At 41.0% G+C, this 20,930-nt stretch overlaps 2 protein-coding genes across 6 annotated transcripts; one reads left to right on the top strand and one right to left on the bottom strand.

Annotated features, from left to right (window-relative positions):
- The first annotated feature begins 4,999 nt into the window (after positions 1 to 4,999).
- Positions 5,000 to 7,872, top strand: krt15 (keratin 15). 5 transcript variants are annotated; one of them, XM_071537149.1, is made up of 8 exons: positions 5,000 to 5,246; positions 5,286 to 5,563; positions 5,910 to 5,992; positions 6,195 to 6,351; positions 6,499 to 6,660; positions 6,831 to 6,956; positions 7,184 to 7,401; positions 7,655 to 7,872. In XM_071537149.1, exons 1-8 carry the CDS (start codon positions 5,063 to 5,065, stop codon positions 7,755 to 7,757), a joined length of 1,311 nt encoding a protein of 436 aa, XP_071393250.1. In that variant the 5' UTR covers positions 5,000 to 5,062; the 3' UTR covers positions 7,758 to 7,872. The 5 variants fall into 5 exon arrangements, with proteins under 5 accessions (XP_071393250.1, XP_071393249.1, XP_071393248.1 ...); XM_071537148.1 differs by having other exon boundaries at positions 5,000 to 5,563; positions 7,673 to 7,872; XM_071537147.1 differs by having other exon boundaries at positions 5,000 to 5,563; positions 7,661 to 7,872.
- Positions 7,873 to 8,676: 804 nt separating this feature from the next.
- On the bottom strand, positions 8,677 to 13,106 carry krt98 (keratin 98). The gene is made up of 8 exons (XM_071537150.1): positions 12,676 to 13,106; positions 11,982 to 12,064; positions 11,507 to 11,663; positions 10,470 to 10,631; positions 9,872 to 9,997; positions 9,302 to 9,522; positions 8,951 to 8,961; positions 8,677 to 8,826 (listed from the first exon to the last, which is right to left on the bottom strand). The coding sequence occupies exons 1-8, from the start codon at positions 13,012 to 13,014 to the stop codon at positions 8,729 to 8,731; spliced, it is 1,197 nt and encodes a 398-aa protein (XP_071393251.1). The 5' UTR covers positions 13,015 to 13,106; the 3' UTR covers positions 8,677 to 8,728.
- Between the last annotated feature and the right edge of the window lie 7,824 nt (positions 13,107 to 20,930).

The following is a 20,930-nucleotide window of genomic DNA, read 5'->3' as shown; positions in this document are numbered from 1 at the left end:
GTCTTGTTGTCTCAAGGGACAAAACACATACCGTGTCAGTCAGTCAACTCAGTCGAAACCAAAGCTCTCTCCTTTGACGTTCCAAAACTGGTTCTCCTTGACTTTTGACTGTCACAGCAGAAGAGTCTGCATAAGGGGCATGTATGAGGAATGATGTTTAACTTCTTGCCTAAGACTAAATACCCCAAAAATTAGTCTGTCACATTATATAAAAGACTACTTATAAAATGTAGTTAGACTACATTGAACCAGCACATTGACAGTGAGCCACAACTTGCAAGGCCGACACATAAGGACATAAAATCAACCAGTTTTGAGTTCAGTGAGACAAAATGAATGCAACGTGATAAACTGAAGTCAAGAGGAAATGTGGGACACAGACGGCAATGCAAAACCAATAACTACCATCTCTAATACTTTATATCAAATTGAGTTCCACTTTAAAAGTCTGACACCAAGAAAAGCTGACTGTAAACAGAGAGCCATTGAATTAGAAGTCTTGTACAACACTATGAAATACTTTGTGTTGAAGTATCAGGAAGCTGTTAAGGATGCAAGGTCAGCATTTTTTTCAGATATTTTTTCATCAGTCGTCATCGTAAATCCAGTTTTACCGTCATGGCCTCTGCCCTTGACCTCTCCCTTACGTAAAGTTGTCAAAGCTCCACAGGGAAGTGTGAAGAGCGTTTGTTTTTGTTTTTTTACCAAAAGGTTTACATACTGTACAAGACTCCAGATCTCTCACTTTCTGACTGGGACCTATTGCATTTTCATTCTATTTTTGATATTTCAGAAAATTCTTCTAGGTTGAAGTATTTTGCACCCATATGACCCCTAGTTGTTATAACCCAAAAAATCCCCAAGATGTCTTTGATACAGTTGGTTTGATACAGCGGTTCAGCCCTTCTTTGGGAAAATGTCCTGAGATCCCTTAATCCTCAGTGTAATTACAGCTCTATCGCTAAACTTTGCCAGAAAGTAGTTTCAACCCAACTGATCTCTTTTAACAACCACAATTTTTTTTTGTTGAGAAATTCAGGTTTTCACAACACTACATAAGACAGTCACTGCTCTCTGTCAAACAGTAGGCCTCACTGCTTTGGTAGAACCATTTTCTCAGCTAATGTTGATACATTTGACCACACCAAGACATCAGCCATGTTTAAAATCCTGATTATAATGTGACTGTTTTTGCGTTTTTGTAGATATTCTAATTGTTGCTGCCTCCCGAGGTTCAAAAGTCCCTTTGGTATTTTGGTGCAATTGCGTACTCTGTACATGGTGCTGCCATAGATGCAGGAGTTGCTGGTCCTGCTCTAGTTTCTGCTGACTCTGCTCCCCACTCCCCCTCCCTTTACCCAGCTGACAAAATTGACTGCTGCATCTTCTAGGATTGTTGCATGACACTTTGTGTAATGAATTAACTTCTTTACACAAAGGAAGCTGGGGAAGGTTTGATTTTAATCCTCCCTCTGGCTTTTCATACTGTACATCACACCACTTTGACTGACAGCAGATATCATTTATAAGGTCCCCCAGGGCTCAAGTTTAGGCCCTATATGCTCGTCTCATATCGTTCTCTTGTACATGCTTCCTCTTGTGCAGACAAACAGGCTCCGATCTTTTAATAAGGGTGCTGATTTACCATTAGCTGCCATGCAAATTATGCAGCTGCTATAAAAGTGTTATCAGAGGCTTGGACCACACTTGAAACATCGCACCAAGTTGATGCAATATTTCTTCAGGTGAATTAAAAGATTACAGATAGGCCTATAAACAAATTTGGTTTCATTCTATTTCACTGAAGGCCATTTTATCCCTGAAAATATGAGTACTACTAGACTACTAGACAAGTTATTAGTTATTGAATAAATTATAGACTGCTAAGCCAGTAACTTTCCCTTCCTTTCCCTTCACCTGTTGTAATGAGAAATAGTCAACATTTCTACTGAAATCTTTGTGTGTACATGTTGCCCCATGTTGCCCCAGGCCTCACTGTGTGCTAAAATCTTTTTTTCAGCTAAAGTTGATACATTTGACCACGCATTAGTAAAAGACATCACTCATGTTTGAAATCCTGATGATAAGATTAATATTTTGGACGTCCTGGTCTTTCCTGTCTCTCTTCACTGTGGACTGTCAGCACAAAGTAGCTATGTGCTGCTTAATTTATAATTGACTAAAACATCAGCGTTTCACGAAAACAACAGACATCTAAAAATACTTTTGTTGCAGTGTCCATTTTGTTTTTACTTCCAAAGCCACAATGTCTCTTTGTACTGTTACTGTCACTGTTACTGTTACTGTTTCCCACTTACTATATCTAACCTACCTAACCAGAGATATGGCTTTTTTTTGGCTTTTTTGAACCTTAAAAAAATGCCTTGTATATATCAAATATTGGAGTTGTTTCTTTGTCTTTGTTTTTACTGTGTTTTTGTGAAAGCTAATTTATATTAGCTTTTGTATTTTTACTGCCTCCATTTTTTTGTTTTTAGCTATTGTATCGCATTTGGCCCACAGCTGCATGAATTCCATTCCAAAGAAACTGGGTAGTCCGTCAAGTAAAATGGCCAGAAAATTATACCTAGGTGTGTTGTGGAAGTGACTTTTTGAAAGTGAAGTTTTGACAAATACTTTTTAAAACGCAACTTTGTCTGCCCCAAATCACATTCCACAAATTTTAACCCCTTGTTCGTATTCTTATTACTGAAGTATGAAAGTGAAATACTTTAACTTTATGAAATAGAATCACTCCCAAATAATTTGCAAATAAAGTGTTTTCCTGGCCATGTTGAACACAGCATACACACATATACACAGGCATACTTACATTCAAATGATCCTCAAATGATCCTTTCTTTTTACATAGGTAAGCTTAACTAACGGGTGTGTAATACAAAAAAGGTGTGTTCAACTTTCCAACTGCAGTGAAAGTTATTCAAACCTTTGTCACTCTATTGAAAACAGATGAATTCCCTTGAGACTTATGCAATCATGTATCACACTCGGAAAGCAAAGCCTATTTCTCAAGTCTCACATTGGTGTCAGAAATCTCTCAGACATTCACACGTCATCGACAATTGTACTCTTTTAATTCTTAAACTAACTTTCATTGCAGTGTGTGTCATTGAACCCTTCTGTTAAAACCTGTAGGCCAGGGCCCACGCCTTTATATTAAGGACACAGGGACATCTGTATAGTTCACTGTTTCTCCGATCACACAAGTAGAACATTGTGCACTGGCTCTATTGTGTTGTGCTGCATTGTACGCATGCACACGTGCACAGACACGTGCATGGACACTTGGTTCTGCTGCCACTGCCAAGCTGTGCCAAGACATGGAATGAGATTTCTGCAGGTAAATGTTTAACTTGCAAATGTGCAAATGCTCTAACTTCTTCTGTCTGGAGGGAAAAGGTGTCTCCCTCCTTACTTTGCTCATCCTGTTTTTGAGATTCAGCACAAGTGTTTAGCAACTGTAACAAAAAAGAGAAAGGCTGTGAAGAATGACCAAGCTTTATTTTTTCATTATTATTATTACTAGTCTATACATCATGCACACAAGAGGCTGGACTGGTGTGTTGGTGCGAAAATGCAATCTCCAGAGAGACAAAAATATGTTCACTCATAAACAGTACTGGGGTTTCAAACTAATCAGCAACTTGGACATAATTTATAGCCATTTAGCACATGCATGAGAAGATTGTGAAACCTCAAAATGTGGTCTGCAGTAGTTGTTCATTAGAGATATCAGTTAATTAGAGGTAAAGCAATTCCATGTTAGATTAACCCCTACAAAACATTCAAATAATGTATTCATTGTTGATATCGTTGTCAGTATATGAAAAGGATTCTCAAACTGGAAGGAAATGCCAAATGCCTCAACATTTGATGAATGAAAATCAACTTTTCCACATACAAAATGTGAAACTCTGCTCCTGTAAAATCCTCTATAGGACACTATAAAAGACCTAAGAGAAATACTGTGGTGAAATGGAAAGAAGCAAACAAGCAAGAGCTTGTTCATGTTTGGGCATGATGCAAATGCCAAAGTGTGATGCCAAGAAAAAAAGAACAGTAAAGCAATCACATCTGTGGTGAGCTTTCCAGCACTGCAATGCCCAGTCTTGAATAGGGCCAGTTCCCAACTGACTTCATAAACTTCTAAGCAATAAAAGCTGCTTCTAACTTGCAATCCTACATGCAAAATATACACTGTGGGCTATAGTTGAGCAAAACAAAAGAGGATGTATAACTGAAACTGTAAAATAACTGAAACCATCTATCACAATGGAACCGATACTTAAAGGATGGGAGATTTTCATGAAAGATAACAGAGAAAAAAATAAAAGAGAGCGGTCCTTGCAGGGAGGAATGTTGGCTGAGAGTCAAATGAAATTTCATTTTACAGCATCACTAACGCCTGTTGGCTTGGTAACATAACAGGTATATAACAATTTCTGCATGAGAGCTTTGCTCAAGAATTCTGGCATAAATTCAGAACAAACACATGACCTGTCAGAACATTGACAAGGATTTGACTGACTAACTAACCTAAGGCTAATAGTAACAGGCGTGGTTCTTTTAGTATTAAAATTATACTTGATGGGAATGTATAAAGGTTCACATGAATGTACTGTTTTCATGCATTTTAATATGAAGCATGGTAATGTAAATTGTATGCAATAACCAAGCATATGTTTTGATGAGGTTCGTATGACTTTATGAGGTTTCAGTTAAATAAACTTGCCTTGTGCACAAACGTGCACAAACTAGGGTTTAATTTATTGTGCAATCGTACAACACACCACTTTCTCTCTTTTTTTCCCCACTGCATTGCTGAACAGAATCAGCCTGAAGGGTGTGTGATGGGTGGAGGAGCCCTGCCCCACTTGAGGTAACGCTTCCCTCTGCTCCTCCCTTTGGCCTCTCCCTCAGCTACCCCCCACCCCCACCACCTGCCTTGTGCAGGATAAAAAGGGGACAGAGGCAGAGCTGTGCACCTCAGTCTATCTCCTTCTCTCCAAGGCAGGCAGACCTCCTCTCTCACTCAGCAGCCATGGCCACGATTTACAGCCAGAGCTTTAAGTCCGGCTCTGTGAGGAGCGGCCCCATGATGAGCGGTGGATCTCGGCTCTCCATGAGAAGTGCAGGCCCCCTCATGGCTACACGGGCTTCTAGTGTGTATGGTGGTTCAGGTGGAATTGGAACAAGGATCTCCACAGCTTCCTTCAGCAGAGGAGGTGGCGGTAGTGCTGGTTTTGGCATGGGAGGGGGAGGAGGAGGCGGTGGTGCTGCTGGTTTTGGTTATGGCATAGGAGGGGGCGCAGGAGGCTTTGGTATGGGCGATGGCGGGGACATCCGCGTTGGGGCCAATGAGAAGGCCACCATGCAGAACCTGAACGACCGTCTTGCCTCCTACCTGGAGAAGGTCCGCACTTTGGAGAAGGCCAACGCTGAGCTGGAGCTCAGGATCCGCCAGTTCTTGGAGAGTAAGTCCTCCCCTGCTGCCCGTGACTACTCAGCTTTCGAGGCCACCATTGCTGACCTGCAGGGAAAGGTATGTCACATGACCTCCGAATCCTGAATAATGATACCAAGGCATGTCATACTGTAACTTCTTAATCATTGCATCCATGCATCTGTTTAAAAGGATGGATGGAAAATAAAAGTAATAAAGTGCACAATGCATATTGTTGAGGCTCATGAGATAAGAATTTTCTACTATAGATACGTTTGCAAAAACATATTGTTGAACCTTTAATTAATGTGCATGTTTTAGGTACCATTAGTGTCCTTGTGAATTAGAGCTGACACTGAAGTCAGTTTGCAGTTGGAGACAATTTGTGACATGAGGAAATCATTCTACTCATTTTGTTACATGCGACCTTGTATTCATCTCGCAGATCCAGGACGCCACCCGTGTTAATGGAGGCATCTACCTGGCCATTGACAATGCAAAACTGGCTGCAGACGACTTCAGAACCAAGTAAGCATCAGCATAAGAGGGAAAAAGCTGGCTAAAACTTGCTGAAATGGAAAACTGGGAATTTGTAGTCCTGAAGATCAATTTACATAATAGCATGCAAACCACAAACCCCTAAGCATCCCTACAGGAGATGGATATATTGCAAATGCATACAGCACATTGATGTTAAGGTGTACATTTATGATCTCTTGCTCTGTCACAGGTATGAGAATGAGCTGGCCATGCGTCAATCAGTGGAGGCAGACATCGCTGGGCTGAAGAGACTGCTGGATGAGCTGACACTGGCCAGGTCAGACCTGGAGATGCAGATCGAGGGCCTGAAGGAGGAGCTGATCTACCTCAAAAAGAACCATGAGGAGGTGGGTAGTGAATAGCAGAACAGTTTTCTAAAGCTTAAAGCTTTTTCTGAGTGGGTTTTCATCCCAGTGACTTAACTGTCTCTAAAGTACAATTAAGTCTGTGATGTCAGGAGTAGATGTTATCTTTAACTGTTAACATCTCAACAGGAACTGGCAGCCATGAGGACCCAGATGAGCGGCCAGATCAACGTGGAGGTGGACGCAGCGCCACAGCAGGACTTGAATGCGATCATGGCTGAGATCCGTGAGCAGTATGAGACTGTGGCCAACAAGAACCAGCGTGAACTGGAGAGCTGGTTCCAGACAAAGGTAGGACTGGACCACGATTTCGAGCAAAGCGCTGAGAATAGTCAAATAGCCATACAAACAGCACTGTACTGTACTGTAGATACCTCCATCTCTCTTTGTTGGCTTAGACTGTTGTTTGAAGGCATGATGTAGTCATATGTCATACTGAAGTTCTCCCATGTTCACCGCAGTCAGAGTCGCTGAACAAGGAGGTGGCTGCCAGCACAGAAGGTCTCGCGACCTCCAAGTCAGAGATCACTGAGATCCGTCGCACCTTGCAGGGCCTGGAGATCGAACTACAGTCCCAGCTTAGCATGGTAAGTTTAAAAAGATAACGTTTTGGGGGAAGTAAAGTCCTAGTAAAGTCCAATGTCCATTTTTTCACCCTTTAACTATCCCACCCTGGCCAGATATAATGAAACAGCACTTTCCTCGCACTAGTATAATAAACTGAAACTCAAAATGTAATGTAAAGCTCAATGGACCTTTTTGACACATATTTTTTCTGTTCCCCTCTCTCCTTCTCTCTTCTCTCCTCCACCAGAAAGCCTCCCTGGAGGGTACGTTGGCTGACACAGAGGCACGATACTCCATGCAGCTCCAGGGCCTCCAGATGCAGGTGAGCAACCTGGAGGAGCAGTTGGTGCAGCTCCGTGCCGACATGGAACGCCAGGGCCAAGAGTACAAGATGCTGCTGGACATCAAGACCCGGCTGGAGATGGAAATTGCTGAGTACAGGAGGCTGCTGGATGGAGAAGCCGGGTAAGGGAGGAAAGACGGGAAGGAAGGATGGAAGATAGTGCTTTGGAAGTTATGATGACAGTGAAGTCTACCATAAAATCCAACTGGATATTGAGAACTACCTCAGAAATGCATAATGTGATGGCACTGACAACATCCTAAAAATTCTCTTTACAACTTCCGTCACACATATCTCTGCTTGAAAATTGTTTGAAGTGTAACATTTACCAACAATCCACATCAATATTTTAAAATTATCTTCCCCCCACTACAGCGGCAGTGGTTCCAGCAGCAGCAGCAGCACTCACAAGATAGTGGTGGTCACAGAGGAAATGGTGGACGGCAAACTGGTGTCCTCCTCCACCACCACCGCATAATCTGTCACAAACAAGCAAGCAGAGCACAAAGGGGCGACAAGCAAAAACATCTGCATCCATTACTGTCAACACATACACATGTGAATGCAATAAAAGGCTCTCAGTTTGCTGATAACCATTTTGTCCTGTATGTCTTTTTTGACTTGTTTGAGTCCGCTCAGTTCCAAATAATATGAGTCCAACGGTCTTATGAAACCATACATGTCATCTTCATCCTGATAAATGTTAGTTGAGGTATTTGAGGTATATCAGTTAAGAGGTATGGTTATTTTGACAGATTTATGGATTGATCCTGTGGGGAATAGATTTCTCACTTAGAATAAATTGTATCATAATAGCTTGAGGCTGCAGTACTTCAAAATTGCCAGCCACATTACTTCATTCACAAGTTTGGGGTTGTGAGTGGAAGGTTGCCAGTTTGTATCCTGCGGCCACTTGGGGAAAATCTGGGCGGAGAAAAACTGAATGAGTAATGCTCTCCCCTCTCTGTCAAGGCACTTATCCCCCAGTTGTTCCAATGAAGCTGCCCAGTGGTCAACAGTAGAAGAGTGTCGTTGCACAGCTCTCAGGTGTGAATGTGTAACTGTATGAAAGTGAAGTAAGGCAGTGTTGAAAAGGGGCATGCATGCTCAGCAAAACTCTTTCTTGAATAAATAAAGGTTTAATGGATCTATGACATTTGAAAACACATACTCTTTAAAAGGGCCATTATGCCTTCAAAGTGGCTACCAAATAACTATTTAAATAACCATAAAATATCAGCTATTTACCAAATCTGCTCTGATATTTGTAGTAAAACCAGATTCATTATTTGTCGATGAAGGAGAACGATGGTGAAAATGAAGAATAAACTATTCAATCCATGCTATTGTAGATCCATAGAATACACTGAATGAAGAAATTACACCACACAAGAAAGTCTGATTCCACTGCATGATCTTTATTGGTTATTGATGATGTTTCACTCATTATCACTCAATCTCATCCACATCCACATCAACTGTCTTGGAGCTCTCAACCACCCTTCCATCCACAACTGTCTCCACGACTGTGATGACCTTGGTGACCACTGAAAAAGAAAAAAAACATCAACTATGAGCATATCTCATCACATTTGTTAAATCCCAATAAACTTTCAGTATAACATGGATGACAAAATAAGTCTGAGATAGAAGTGGTGAAAATTTGCTTACCTTGTTTTGAACTGTTAATGGAGAGAAAATGAAAAACACAAATTAGTCTGGAATATGTCTACATATGTCATTTAAGGTTCAAACTTGAATGGATAATTTCTCTACTCAGTCGCTCCCCTGATGTCTCTTTTTCTCTTTGCTCTCCACACCATTATCTTTCTTTCTCTTTCTCATCTTCTCCTCCTCCTCTGGTATTCCATCCACACTTAACCGCTCTCTCTGTCTGTCTAATGTTTAATCTCTCTCTCATCTCTTCCACTCTTTTCCCCATCATCTGTTCAGCCACTTGACCACCTGTTTCCTATCTGTCTACCGTTCCCGCCCTCTCTCCCTCCCTTCATCGGGTCTTACCTGTCGTCCTCCCCATCCAACAGCCTCCTGTACTCTGCAATCTCCAGCTCCAGCCGGGTCTTCAGGTCCAGCAGCATGTCGTACTCCTGCTTGTTGCTGGCGATGTTGGCGTGGAGCTGGGACAGCTGGGCCTCCAGGCTGGTCACCATGTTCTGCAGGCTTGCTAGCTGGGCAGCGTAGCGTGCCTGCGTCTCTGCCAGGGTGCCCTCCAGAGACGCTTTCTGGTGGGTGGGGGGTGGGATCAAGTTGTGAGTGAGTGATCTTTCATGGATTAAAGTGCACGGGTGGTCATTGCTTGTATTACTGTAGCTGCCAGTCAGTACATTGTATGTCAAAATCTGCTGTATGCACAAGGCCTGTCAGTGTGAGTGTGTGCATCTGTGTGTGTGTGTGTGTGTGTGTGTGTATGTGTGTGTGTGTGTGGGTGTGTGTGTGTGTGTGTGTGGGTGTGTTTGTGCAGGCCTGTGTACGTACAGTATGTGTCCACAGTTTAGACTTGAAAATATAGCCTCACACTTGCAACTCAGACAATAAATCTTTGTTATTCCTGTTTGGTATATGTTAGCGTACCATGCTCAGATGGGACTGCAGTTCAATCTGAAGCCTCTGGATGGTGCTCTTCAGCTCCTTGATCTCTGAGCGAGTTGTTACCAGAATTTCAGTGTGTGTGATCACATCCTGCTCCACTGCTGCGACCTAGGAAGATCAAAAACACAGCATTACATGTGTTGCCACATAGCTCTACAGAATAATAATAGATTACTCACATGCTATCAAGATAAGTAGATGATGTCTGTTTGTTCTAACTGAAAACCATCACTTCAATAGTTCCTGAGCTTGGAATTAGGGATTCTGAGCATGAAAGACTTGTGCTTTCTGTCTTTTTAATTATGCAACCCCAAAAGGTTCTTTAAAAGAAATAATACCACACAAGCATAAAGTAACATTCAAAGATCATGAATATGCGAGTAACTTAATTTTGATCATAAAAACAAAAGTCAGATAGAACCTTATAATTCCACACTCATGACTTATTGATCATTAATGGTTCATTTCATAGTCATATTTTAACGTGTATAGTTTATAGTGGTGGCCTACATACCACTGAACACTAATTGACTGTATTTTAAAAGGGCAACAGTTGTATCTTATAGGCTTGCCATCTCACCTTGTTCTGATACCATGCCTCCAGTTCCTTGCGGTTCTTAGCGATCGCGGCCTCGTAGTGTTCCCTGATTTCTGACATTGCCTGGTTCAGGTCTGTAGCGGGAGAGGCATCCACTGCCACATTGACCTGGCCGCCCATCTGGCTCCTCAGCAGAGCCATCTCCTGCAGGGGTCAAAGGGCAACACCTCTATCAGACAGCGCAATAAACTCAAAAATAATGCATTATTATTATTTTATTGTTTACTCAAAATGACCTAAAACCTTAAAGTGCAGCGTCATGTACATAGAAAGTAGGTTCTATCTATTTTGAGTAATGCTTGTTAATCTAAATATTGTCCACAGTTCACCCTTGTCAACTTGAATATCCAATGAATTCTTAGTGTATGTATGCATACACTACATACACACACACACACTACACTGAATACATTATGTATGCTACTGGCTCTTGATCTGTGAAAACTGTGCGTGCGTGCGTGCATGCATGTGTGTGTGTGTGTCTGTGTGAATGTGTGTGTGTGTGTGTAACCCACAAAGGCTAGCAATGAGCTAATGGAGGGAGAGAAGAATACAAGGAAGTGTGTTGGGGGAAAAGGGAAGAGCTGAGAAGAAAGAGAAAAGGGCAGAAAGGTTTATAAAAACAGTAACCTAAAACGGATTTTCCTGAGTGCTATCAGAGGTAAGGCAGAGGTCATGTGTGCACAATGTCTCACACAAAGAGGTTAAGATGCAAGACTGTGACAAATGGCGACATCTTTTTCATAAGGTGAATAGCTTCTGTGTTTAGCTTCCTGCTACTGCAAAGACGGATGTTGTTGACCAGTGAGCAATTAGTCACCAACATAGTGGCTTCACTATTATACTGCACATGTATACTTTCAGGTTTCCAAACGTGTGGGTGTGGTTTAGGGGCCTGTGTGTAGGAATGTATGGGTGATAATGGATGTCACAAACTCATTAGTTTTGGCCTGTGCTTGTAAGGCTGTAGTGCTGAATTGGTGCACCACAAATAGTTCTCCCCCATCTCTATACTCCACCTCTTCATGGTTCCTCTTGAGCATGATGAGCTCGTCCTTCAAGCCCTCATACTGGTTCTCCAGGTCCATCCTGGTCAGGTTCAACTCATCCAGGACCCTCCTCAGTCCAGCGATGTCTGCCTCCACAGCCAGCCTCATGGCCAGCTCGTTCTCATACCTGGGGGGTTACACGGGATGGAGGGAAGAGGCAGAAGGTCAGGAGGTTGCAGTGGGTAGATAAGATTAGAAGTTGTCAGCTACACATGAATTCACGCTTCGATGAAGATGCAAAGTTTCACTTCTGTGGCAGACTAGAGAGGTTGAAGAGGTATTAACTTACAAGCAGGCTTTGACACACAAGCGTGCCTCCAAGCTCATGCCATGTGAACTGTGCTCACACACACACACACACACACACACACACACACACACACACACACACACACACACAGACATAGATACAGACGCAGACACAGTATACACCAGCATCACTCACTTCATTTTGAAATCATCAGCGGCCAGTTTGGCGTTGTCAATGTCCAGAATTGTCTTGGCATTGATCCTGGAGGCAAAACGAATCTAAAGAGAAAAATAAATGTGGAAAATAAGTCAAGAGAAAATACAACTCACGTTATATATATACACACCTACACTGTATCCTTCTCTAATTATAACTGTATAACTGAACATTGTTGGCTGGATGTCACGCATAGATGGAATGTACCTGGTATGACAGTAATGAAAAATATGATATGAAAGATATGCGCCATTGGCAGTGTGTCGCAGCCTCAAGGAAAACTGTGCCTTGCCAGACTGCGAGGGCTGAAACAATCGCCAGCGACACACTTCTCTCCTACCAACACTCCCATTGAGAAAACTGGTCAAACCACCTTGTTACTTCCCCCTTTCTGTGTGCGCTGAGATTAGCTGGCATTCTTCACCAATGTCACTGACTGAGTTACTGCTTCTCAATGATGAATGTCAACTGTCAACATACCCCCACTCCACCCACACAACCACATACTTAACGATCTACACACACATGCCCACCTGCCCTCCCACACACACACACACACACACACACACACACACACACACAAACAGAATGCACTAACAGCAGAGGCAGGTGACAGAATGAATTGAGACACACACACACACACACACACACATATCTGCCTCTTTCCTCTTACCTTGTCCTTCAGGTCATCGATGGTGGCAAAGTATCCGGAGTAGTCGTGGCTGATGACAGTTCTCTTCTGGTACCACTCCCTGATCTGCGTATCCAGACGGTCGTTCTCCTTCTGCAGGGTGCGCACCTTCTCCAGGTAGGAGGCCAGGCGGTCGTTCAGGTTCTGCAAGGTGGCCTTCTCGTTGGCGCCTACGTGGAGGTCCAGGCCATCTTCCAGGTTGAAGCCTCCGGAGGAAGGTGCGTAGCATGCTTGGGATGAGGAGATGCGGGTGCCACGTCCGCCGGCTCCTCCATAGACACTCATGGTCCTTTGGCCGTAGGATCTGGTTCTGAAAGACATGGTGGAGGATCTGCTGGATCTGGCTCAGGTAGGATTGCTGGAGGGTATCAGAGTGACCTGGAGGGTTGATCTGCAGTAGGGAGCATCACTCTGGTCACCTTGGTTATATAGCTGCCACGCACAACAGAGTGGGAAGGGCTGGGGGGGGGGGGGTTTAGTTGATGTGCAAGTATGCGCTTGACAGTCTTCCCCCCTACTCCTCCCTGCAGCCTCTCCATCAGCATATGGGTGTGGCAGGCGGTGGGTCGAGGTTCATCCGGCTCCTTTCAGGTCAAACCCGTGATTCTGCATTTTATCGTTTCTGAAAGAAAGGGCATGCCTAGAATACTCCTCTGTTCATTAACATATGATAATGTTTAATTTCAGGCTTTCTAGTTCTGTAGCTTGGTTTCATGTTTGTAGATGTAAAAAAGTACATACACAGATAGTGTGCACACATACATGAAACAGCTAAGTGCAGCTATATTGAAAACATTCACTCTGTCTAATTGCTCAAGCCAGTGACAGAAATGGCACATACCAGTGACAATTTCGCCTCAGTGAAACTTTAGGGCAAAGGTTAAGGGCAAGGTATTTCTAAAGATAGCCAAGATTATTGGTACGGTCATTATGTTCACATTTTGTCACAGAAACTTGTAGCCAGGAGGTTAAGACTCAGTAATCCTCAGTAATCTTTATAAAAATTACAGTTCTGTATAATAGCCTTTTCTACACTGAAGTTGTTTTTCAAAATCCTTCCATGCAAGCTGCATGGACAATTAATAAATATACCTGCTTAAATATACCTGCTTAGCAACCATACACCTCAGTGGTTCTTTGGACTGTTGGCATAAATTTCATGTTCATATTGTCAAAACATATAATTACTTTAACACAAAATGTCTACAGCATAAAGTTTAAGTAGTGTGTATACTGGATTTCTGGATTTACCAACAGAGGTTAAAGATGTTTCAGGTTGGGGACGCAGAAAAGGATTTATCATTTGGGATATTTATTTATCCTTTGTTCTTCACAAAATAACAAACACCTATACTATGATTGCAACATAGATGCCTCTGCATTCTTCAGCAGTAAGATCAAATGCTGAGATTTAATTCATAAAATAGAACAATCTATTCTCCCAGTGCTACCTGAACACTGTAGCACAATTCAATATTTTTCTTTAGAGTATCAATCTAAAATTGTTCCACAGGTGGAAAGGCAAGACAACTGTCAGAAGTGTAAATTTATTGTTACCAGGAAATATTGTACAACAATCTTCATGGTGATGGTGTTGTTACTACAGTAACTTGAAATAAGCTTCCATCAACTTATTGAATAAAATACCAGTTGGTTTAGTGTCTTATGATCAATCACCTTTACAGAGACAAATAATTAATGAAACCCACACATATCAAATAATCAGCTGCCTCCCAACAGATGCACATCCCCATACCAGTGGGAAAATATTTTTTTCAGCAGTTATCTTTGAACAACAGACTCAGGCTGTCTGACAGCTTTCCCCTATAATCATTTCACAGTGTCCTCAGTCACCAGCGACACTGATAAGCAGGGTGAGGTCTGAAACAGGAATGACTGATGGTTTGATTAGATCTAGAGAATGCTCCTCGGTGAGGTTTTTAAATATAATGTGACGTGTGAAAAAACATAGGAGGTACATGACACACATTCCAGCCCAGTGATAGAAAACAGTAAGAAAAAATAATTTATGAGGAAGATACGAGGGATGGAACTGTACTTTTTAACTTTAGTTTTTGGCTAATAATACCTGGCCACAGGGACTAAGTTGAAAATTACAATAAACACTGGCACATTTACCCTCAGGTCAATTAATGTGCACTGTCCCTGTTTAAAAATAAAGAAAGGAAGAAAGAAAGAAAGAAAGAAAGAAAAGAAGAGTGACTTGAAATGTCAGATATCTTGAAATCTTAGATTGCAGTTTTAAACTAATGATCAGAGATGGGATGGAATGGTGGGATGACAAAAACACTATGCAGATATCAAAGGCAAAATGGATAAAGATGTTCTTAATGTATGACTCTTGTCTCTTGTATATGTACTTTGGTGTATTTATGTTTATGTTTTTTATGCTTGTTCTTATGCACCTGGCTGCAAGGAGAATTTCCCCTCAGGAACAATAAAGGTGAATTGAATTGTTTTAAATTGAACTGAAACTGAATTGAAACTGTATTGAATTGAATCAAATGTTATTTTGCTTGCCTTTCTCTACCTTTCTCTACCTTTACAACCTATACTTTCTTTCTCCACAGCTTTTCATGTCCACATCTCCCCCTGACAGCCCTCCAATACTTTAACAACCTGATAAGCAAGATGTGCTTGCAAAATACCTTTTTTGTTTTACCTTAATCTCACCAAGCATGCTCCTCTGCCCTCTCCAGTAAGACGCTTTGTTCTCTCTAAACATTAGCAAAAATGTTGTTGTGCTCTTCAGTGTTGTTGAGTAGTCTACTTCTCACCTTCTCCCTGCTTCACCTACCCTTCCAGGCCACACCGCCACCCTTTGGTGTAGCATGATGTGGTTATATTGAAAAGAATTAGATGAATGGAATTAATAAATCCCAGTGTCATTGAATGAATGGGTGAGTTACAGTTCTCTCCAATTAAAAATCATCCCATATTAGTCCCAGGAAAATGGAGTTTTGTAGGTTCCTTGGATTAGACTGCATAGTGCTGCATTCCCTGTTCCTGTCAATATCTGTCTGAACTTACAGTAGTTTCAATTTAGTATCAATTTACAGTGCATAAATAAGCCTACCCTGCAAGAAGATAAGCTTATAACTGATAGACTAAGAACAACTTAAAGTTTGGTAACGCTTTATTTTACAGCCCGTTAATTATGGTGTAACTACTTTGTAATTATGGGGTACTAATAAAATAACAATGCTGTAGTTACAGGGTAACAAAACAAGAAGTCCGGGTATTAAGGGTAACAATTTTGTAATTATGAGAGATTTATGAGGTAGTTATGGTGTAACTATTTTTGTAATTACTGCATACTTAAAAAATAATTACAGGGTACAACAACGTAATTAGGGGAGCAAAACAAATGTTATTGGTGCTTGTTTCCTGTAGTTATGGAGTAAGTACAAGGTGTGTGGGCTGTAAAATAAAGCAGTGCTTGTTCCCCTCTTGTCAGAGTCGAAGTTGTCAAGCTCATGGACATCGATGTTTGCAGAACATGTGGAAAAATATGTACAATGTGGCTCAGTATCTACAGAAAATAAAGACTGATGAATTAACCATGACATGCATTGTTTCTGGAATCTACAGCTTACATAATGGGATCTAAATGACCCCAATGAGCCTTTTCACACGGCAATATGTTAACAGGAAATGATGTCATAACCAGGTAACATCACATCCGGTCCGGGCCAGTCCTCTTCAAAATGGAAACAAGGGATTTTACAACTTATCTTAAGGATCTCTCTGCTCTCTCAAGCGGCGACTTTAATCAGTTAATAGAGGAATTTACTCACAGTGAATGTGCAAAGAAGAACAAAGGATAAAGCTCTTCTCCGAAGAAATTTTTATTTTTGATTATAAGGGTAAGTTAACATTTGCTATGATAGCAAGCTGGCTACATAGCATATCAAGCTGGCAAACATTACCAAACATTAATCTTATGCATCACTACAGTGATGCTGTTGAGAACATGCAATGGCACTTCTGACTCTGACAGCTGTCCTACTTTAGTTGCAGTAAAATTTTTGTTTATTTACCACTCCTCCCCATTTTTACATTAACTATTAAGTAAATTAGCAACCATCCAGTCCTAAAAGGGAACATTTAATTTTTTTAAAATTTTAATTATTTTGTGTGACAATTCAAAAGTTTTTTTTTGAGGGATGATTGTAATGCCATGTCATTTAATAGCTGTGATAGGTGGCAATAGCTTGGGAGGGGGAGGACTTTGCGGTCCCCAAGTTCACGGCTGAGACAACATTAAAAGACTATTATGCTCAGTCCAGACATGCTGTGAGCCAGTTTTGGTGAAAGTGGGATCAAATTTGTTGTGTAGCGAAAAATATGTTTTGGACAAAATTCAAAATGGCATTGGGCATGAAGACTTCTGTGGTTGTGTGTCATGACCAGATCTATCTTTTGTAGGGTGACCACCGAAATTGGAACGTTTGTCCCGCACATCATAAGCAGTGTCCCCCATTTCAATGATTAGGCCTATTTTTTTTTTTGCGTTTTCTAGTTGCTACTTAAGGAAACTCGTCTGTTTATCCTTCCTATTCTTGCATAAAATGTGATTTTCAACCAAACTATTAGCCTATTATATTTAACTCATTATATTTGTTGGATTGAATAGGTCCTAGTGTCGTTAAAATAAACATTTCATAAAGCCTACCGATGATTTAAAGCAGGTTAATATCCAACGCCACTGCAAATAGGCATTCCGTCTAATAGCCTAATAATAGTCATTTCTCTTTCTCCCACGTGTCCCGCATTGTCTTGCAAAATCACGTTTGCTGTCCTGCAACGGAACAATTAAGAGGTGGTCACCCTAATCTTTTGGCATCCAATACATGTATGACAGCAAGAAATCCCTACGTTTTAATTGTCAAAAAGTTGAGTTGTAGCGCCCACCGATGGTCGATTCCTTCCAAATTTTACATAGTTGTACAGATCCATCACATTTTGCGCTGATGGACCATTGCCAACTTTGTGTAATTGATGCTGAAATCTGATTGGCTGATGGCGGCCATGATTTTTGGAGTACGACTATATCCTGTCAAATCCTCCTGGGCATTTGTAATAATAATACCAATAATATATACCAATAATAAAACCAATACTACTATACTACTAATAATATCATCATCAACATCATAACTACATTTGGTCTCTTTCTTTTCACCTTACTCCAGAAGCCTCTTCATTATGCACATACTGTTTGTGTGCAGAAACATGAATTTGTGTGTATTGTGAGTATAGGTTTGTGGCCCAGTGTGTGTCTCTGGGAGGGCTGGAGAAAGAAAATCTGTGCCTGCCTACGTGTGAGTGAGAGTCCAATCACACCTATAGTGTCACTTCAGTGCCAGTTTACACATGAGTGTCACGGTTTATAACAACTTGGCACCACTTACAAAATGAAAAACAAGACATTCTTTTCATTTCAGTATTATTCATTAGACAGGCAGCTGATCAGATTGGTTTGAATCTCATGTTCTGTCACATCTCTATCTCCTAACTCCTTTCTTTACTGTGGCAATCTGAAAGACTAATGAAATACATGAGAAGGCTGACAATTCTCATTTCAAGGAAAAATATCTAGTTGCACCGGCAATTTTTACTCATTTTTGATGGCAGTCCCATCTTGACTGTGTCACATAGACACCGCCTTTCACGTCTAACTACTGCACAGCAATTCTGTTTGCAGGATGTCAGAGGTAAGCAGCTTTTAGCACTGGCCCGTTTAGATATCGCTAGAGGGAGCACTTCAGCCGTGCATCTCATCTCCGTAAATCAGAGGTCTGTTTTACAGGAAGGGTGTGGCTGTCTGGTAGTTAGGTAAAATTCCAACATCCTGCATTTGTCAAGGCAACTGAGAGATACAGGTTATCAGCCCCCGAGAAGCTTATTCAGTCTCTTTTCTCATTTATGGACCTATTATGCCACAAATAGGTAAATATATATATATGTATCAAAATATTTACAGTTGAATTAACACAATGGGCATAACACCTGCAGGAGATTTAAATAACCGTCTGACACAGGACTGTGCATCTAAAGACATTGTGCTTTATACTGGGGCAACTCTGTGAAGGTTTGCAACATGACAGTCATCATTTTGACAGTTTCTTTGCATATTTAAGAAGGATTTCTGTAGAATGATTACATAAATAATAAGTGATAATAAATAATTCTGGTGATTTTATAGGTCAAATAATGACTGTTTCCTCTCCTCAACTGCTGCCTCATTAGACTCATCACACCAAGTATAACAACCAAGCAAATACAGAAAATGTCTAATACTCTGTGGCTATTTTTCTGTGTATTATTCTATAGCTCTTTAATCTTGTTACATGAAATCACATTTTTAAATGTGCTACTGTATGTAAACCCCTTCCATAGTGGTCTAGCACACACACCCTTTTCCACTATACATGAGTACATGATTTATTTTTCAATTTTCTGACAAAGGCAACAGTTGCAACTACTGCATGCAGTAGTTATCACAAAGAAGCCAATGAGGCACAATTTGATGGAAGATGCACAATAGTGCAATAGTTAAAAGCTTTATTCTAATATATCTTTAATAACTTGTCCCATTGGAATGAGTAAGCATAAGTCTATTGACACAGCACACTTTATTTACTTAAGGAACAATGGATAAATATTAGAATGTGAAGATTAAACAGTCTATATGCACAGCTGAAAATTCAATGCAGGTGATGCAGGTGAATGTTTAACTTTCTCTGCAGACGCTGGTCCCATCCACAATGAGCAGAGAAACACACTCCAGCATGTCAAACCATGTCACACACACACACACACTCACACACACACACACACGCATATGGCCATATGTGCACACCCGCACGCACACACACACACACACACACACACACACACACACACACACACACACACACACACACATTCATGCATGTGCACACACAGACACACAAACACACATACAGAATTTCACCTCTCAGCACTTTTCACTGAGGATGTTTCAGTCATTCAGTCAAGGACTTTTCTCAAGAGACATTATGCTGTGGATTGTTGCACATACATACAGCTTGAACAGTTCAGCAGGATATGATAACGCCTGTGGAGAGGTGTGGCACATTCAAAGGAGGCTCTGTGGGCCATATTGTTCCATACAGGCCTGCAGATGTAGAGGGTGTGATTCAAATTCAGACACACAAACCCTGAGTCCTGACATGGAATTCAAGGTATTGCCTGCACTGACAAATCTGCAGGTACTGGAACAACAGATACACTGATGTGCCATTGCATAAACACATTTCTTGATCTCTAAGTTCTTACCAAAAAGGAAGTGACCGGTTTATGAAAGACATGGGAACCAATGTTCACACCCACTGAACTGATGGCAAGGAAACTGTATTGGTCTGCGTTCAGGTGTTGGAATCCAGATGGTCCAGAACTCAAACAATAGACAAGACTCATGAGTAGTGACACATGCCCATTGCCCAATTCCTTCTCATGGTTGCTATGGTGTAAACAAATAGTGGGCGATGTTGTTGCTGTTTGGGTCTATGGTAACTTGTAAAACACTGTAAAAGTGATAGGCTTAGGTGATAGAAATAGAACAGTGGACTTCCCTTTGTGTCTGCACTTCTTCCTCTCCTTCCTCAATTCTCAGGTCTGTCTTTGTCTGGCAGTGAAAAGAAACGATCCCTCCATTCTTTACAGTTCAAACTAGGAAACTCAGAACATAACATCACGGATGAAGTATTTGATAATACTGTTACAGCAGATAGGCAACCACCTGTTTTGCTTGTTGTCTTACTGCTGAAGGATACTATATAGTAGTATAATAATAATAATACTAATAACCCATGCTAACACCAAAAAAATGAAAGCAAAATTGCTTACTTGGGACAAGTTGCATAAAGTTTCAACCATTTTATGCAACTTTTTTTCATTTATTTTGGTGTCTATTGGGTGCTATTGTGCAATATTGAATCCATTCTGCAATATTGAATCCTCTTAAGGGATTTTCTTATACCCTGAAAAGTATATAAGATGTCCAAATTAGTGCTTAAAATGTTAAATTCAAATAGTTGAATCAATGTTTTCAGGAGTAACAGTTGTTACTTTTGACAGATGTTGGGATTTTCCTTCAGTGGCAAAATTACCTGAAGTCTTGCACAAATTGGACTATACATCATTTTTAAAATACTGTGGTGAATGAACAT

This window comes from Centroberyx affinis, unplaced genomic scaffold (assembly GCF_046629955.1).
Source record: "Centroberyx affinis isolate AG114_WGS23_722 - 3 ecotype Tasmania unplaced genomic scaffold, CSIRO-AGI_Caff_v1 ptg002986l_1, whole genome shotgun sequence".
Taxonomy (NCBI): domain Eukaryota; kingdom Metazoa; phylum Chordata; class Actinopteri; order Beryciformes; family Berycidae; genus Centroberyx; species Centroberyx affinis.
Note: the sequence above shows the minus strand (reverse complement) of the source record. Positions and strands in the feature narration are given on the sequence as shown.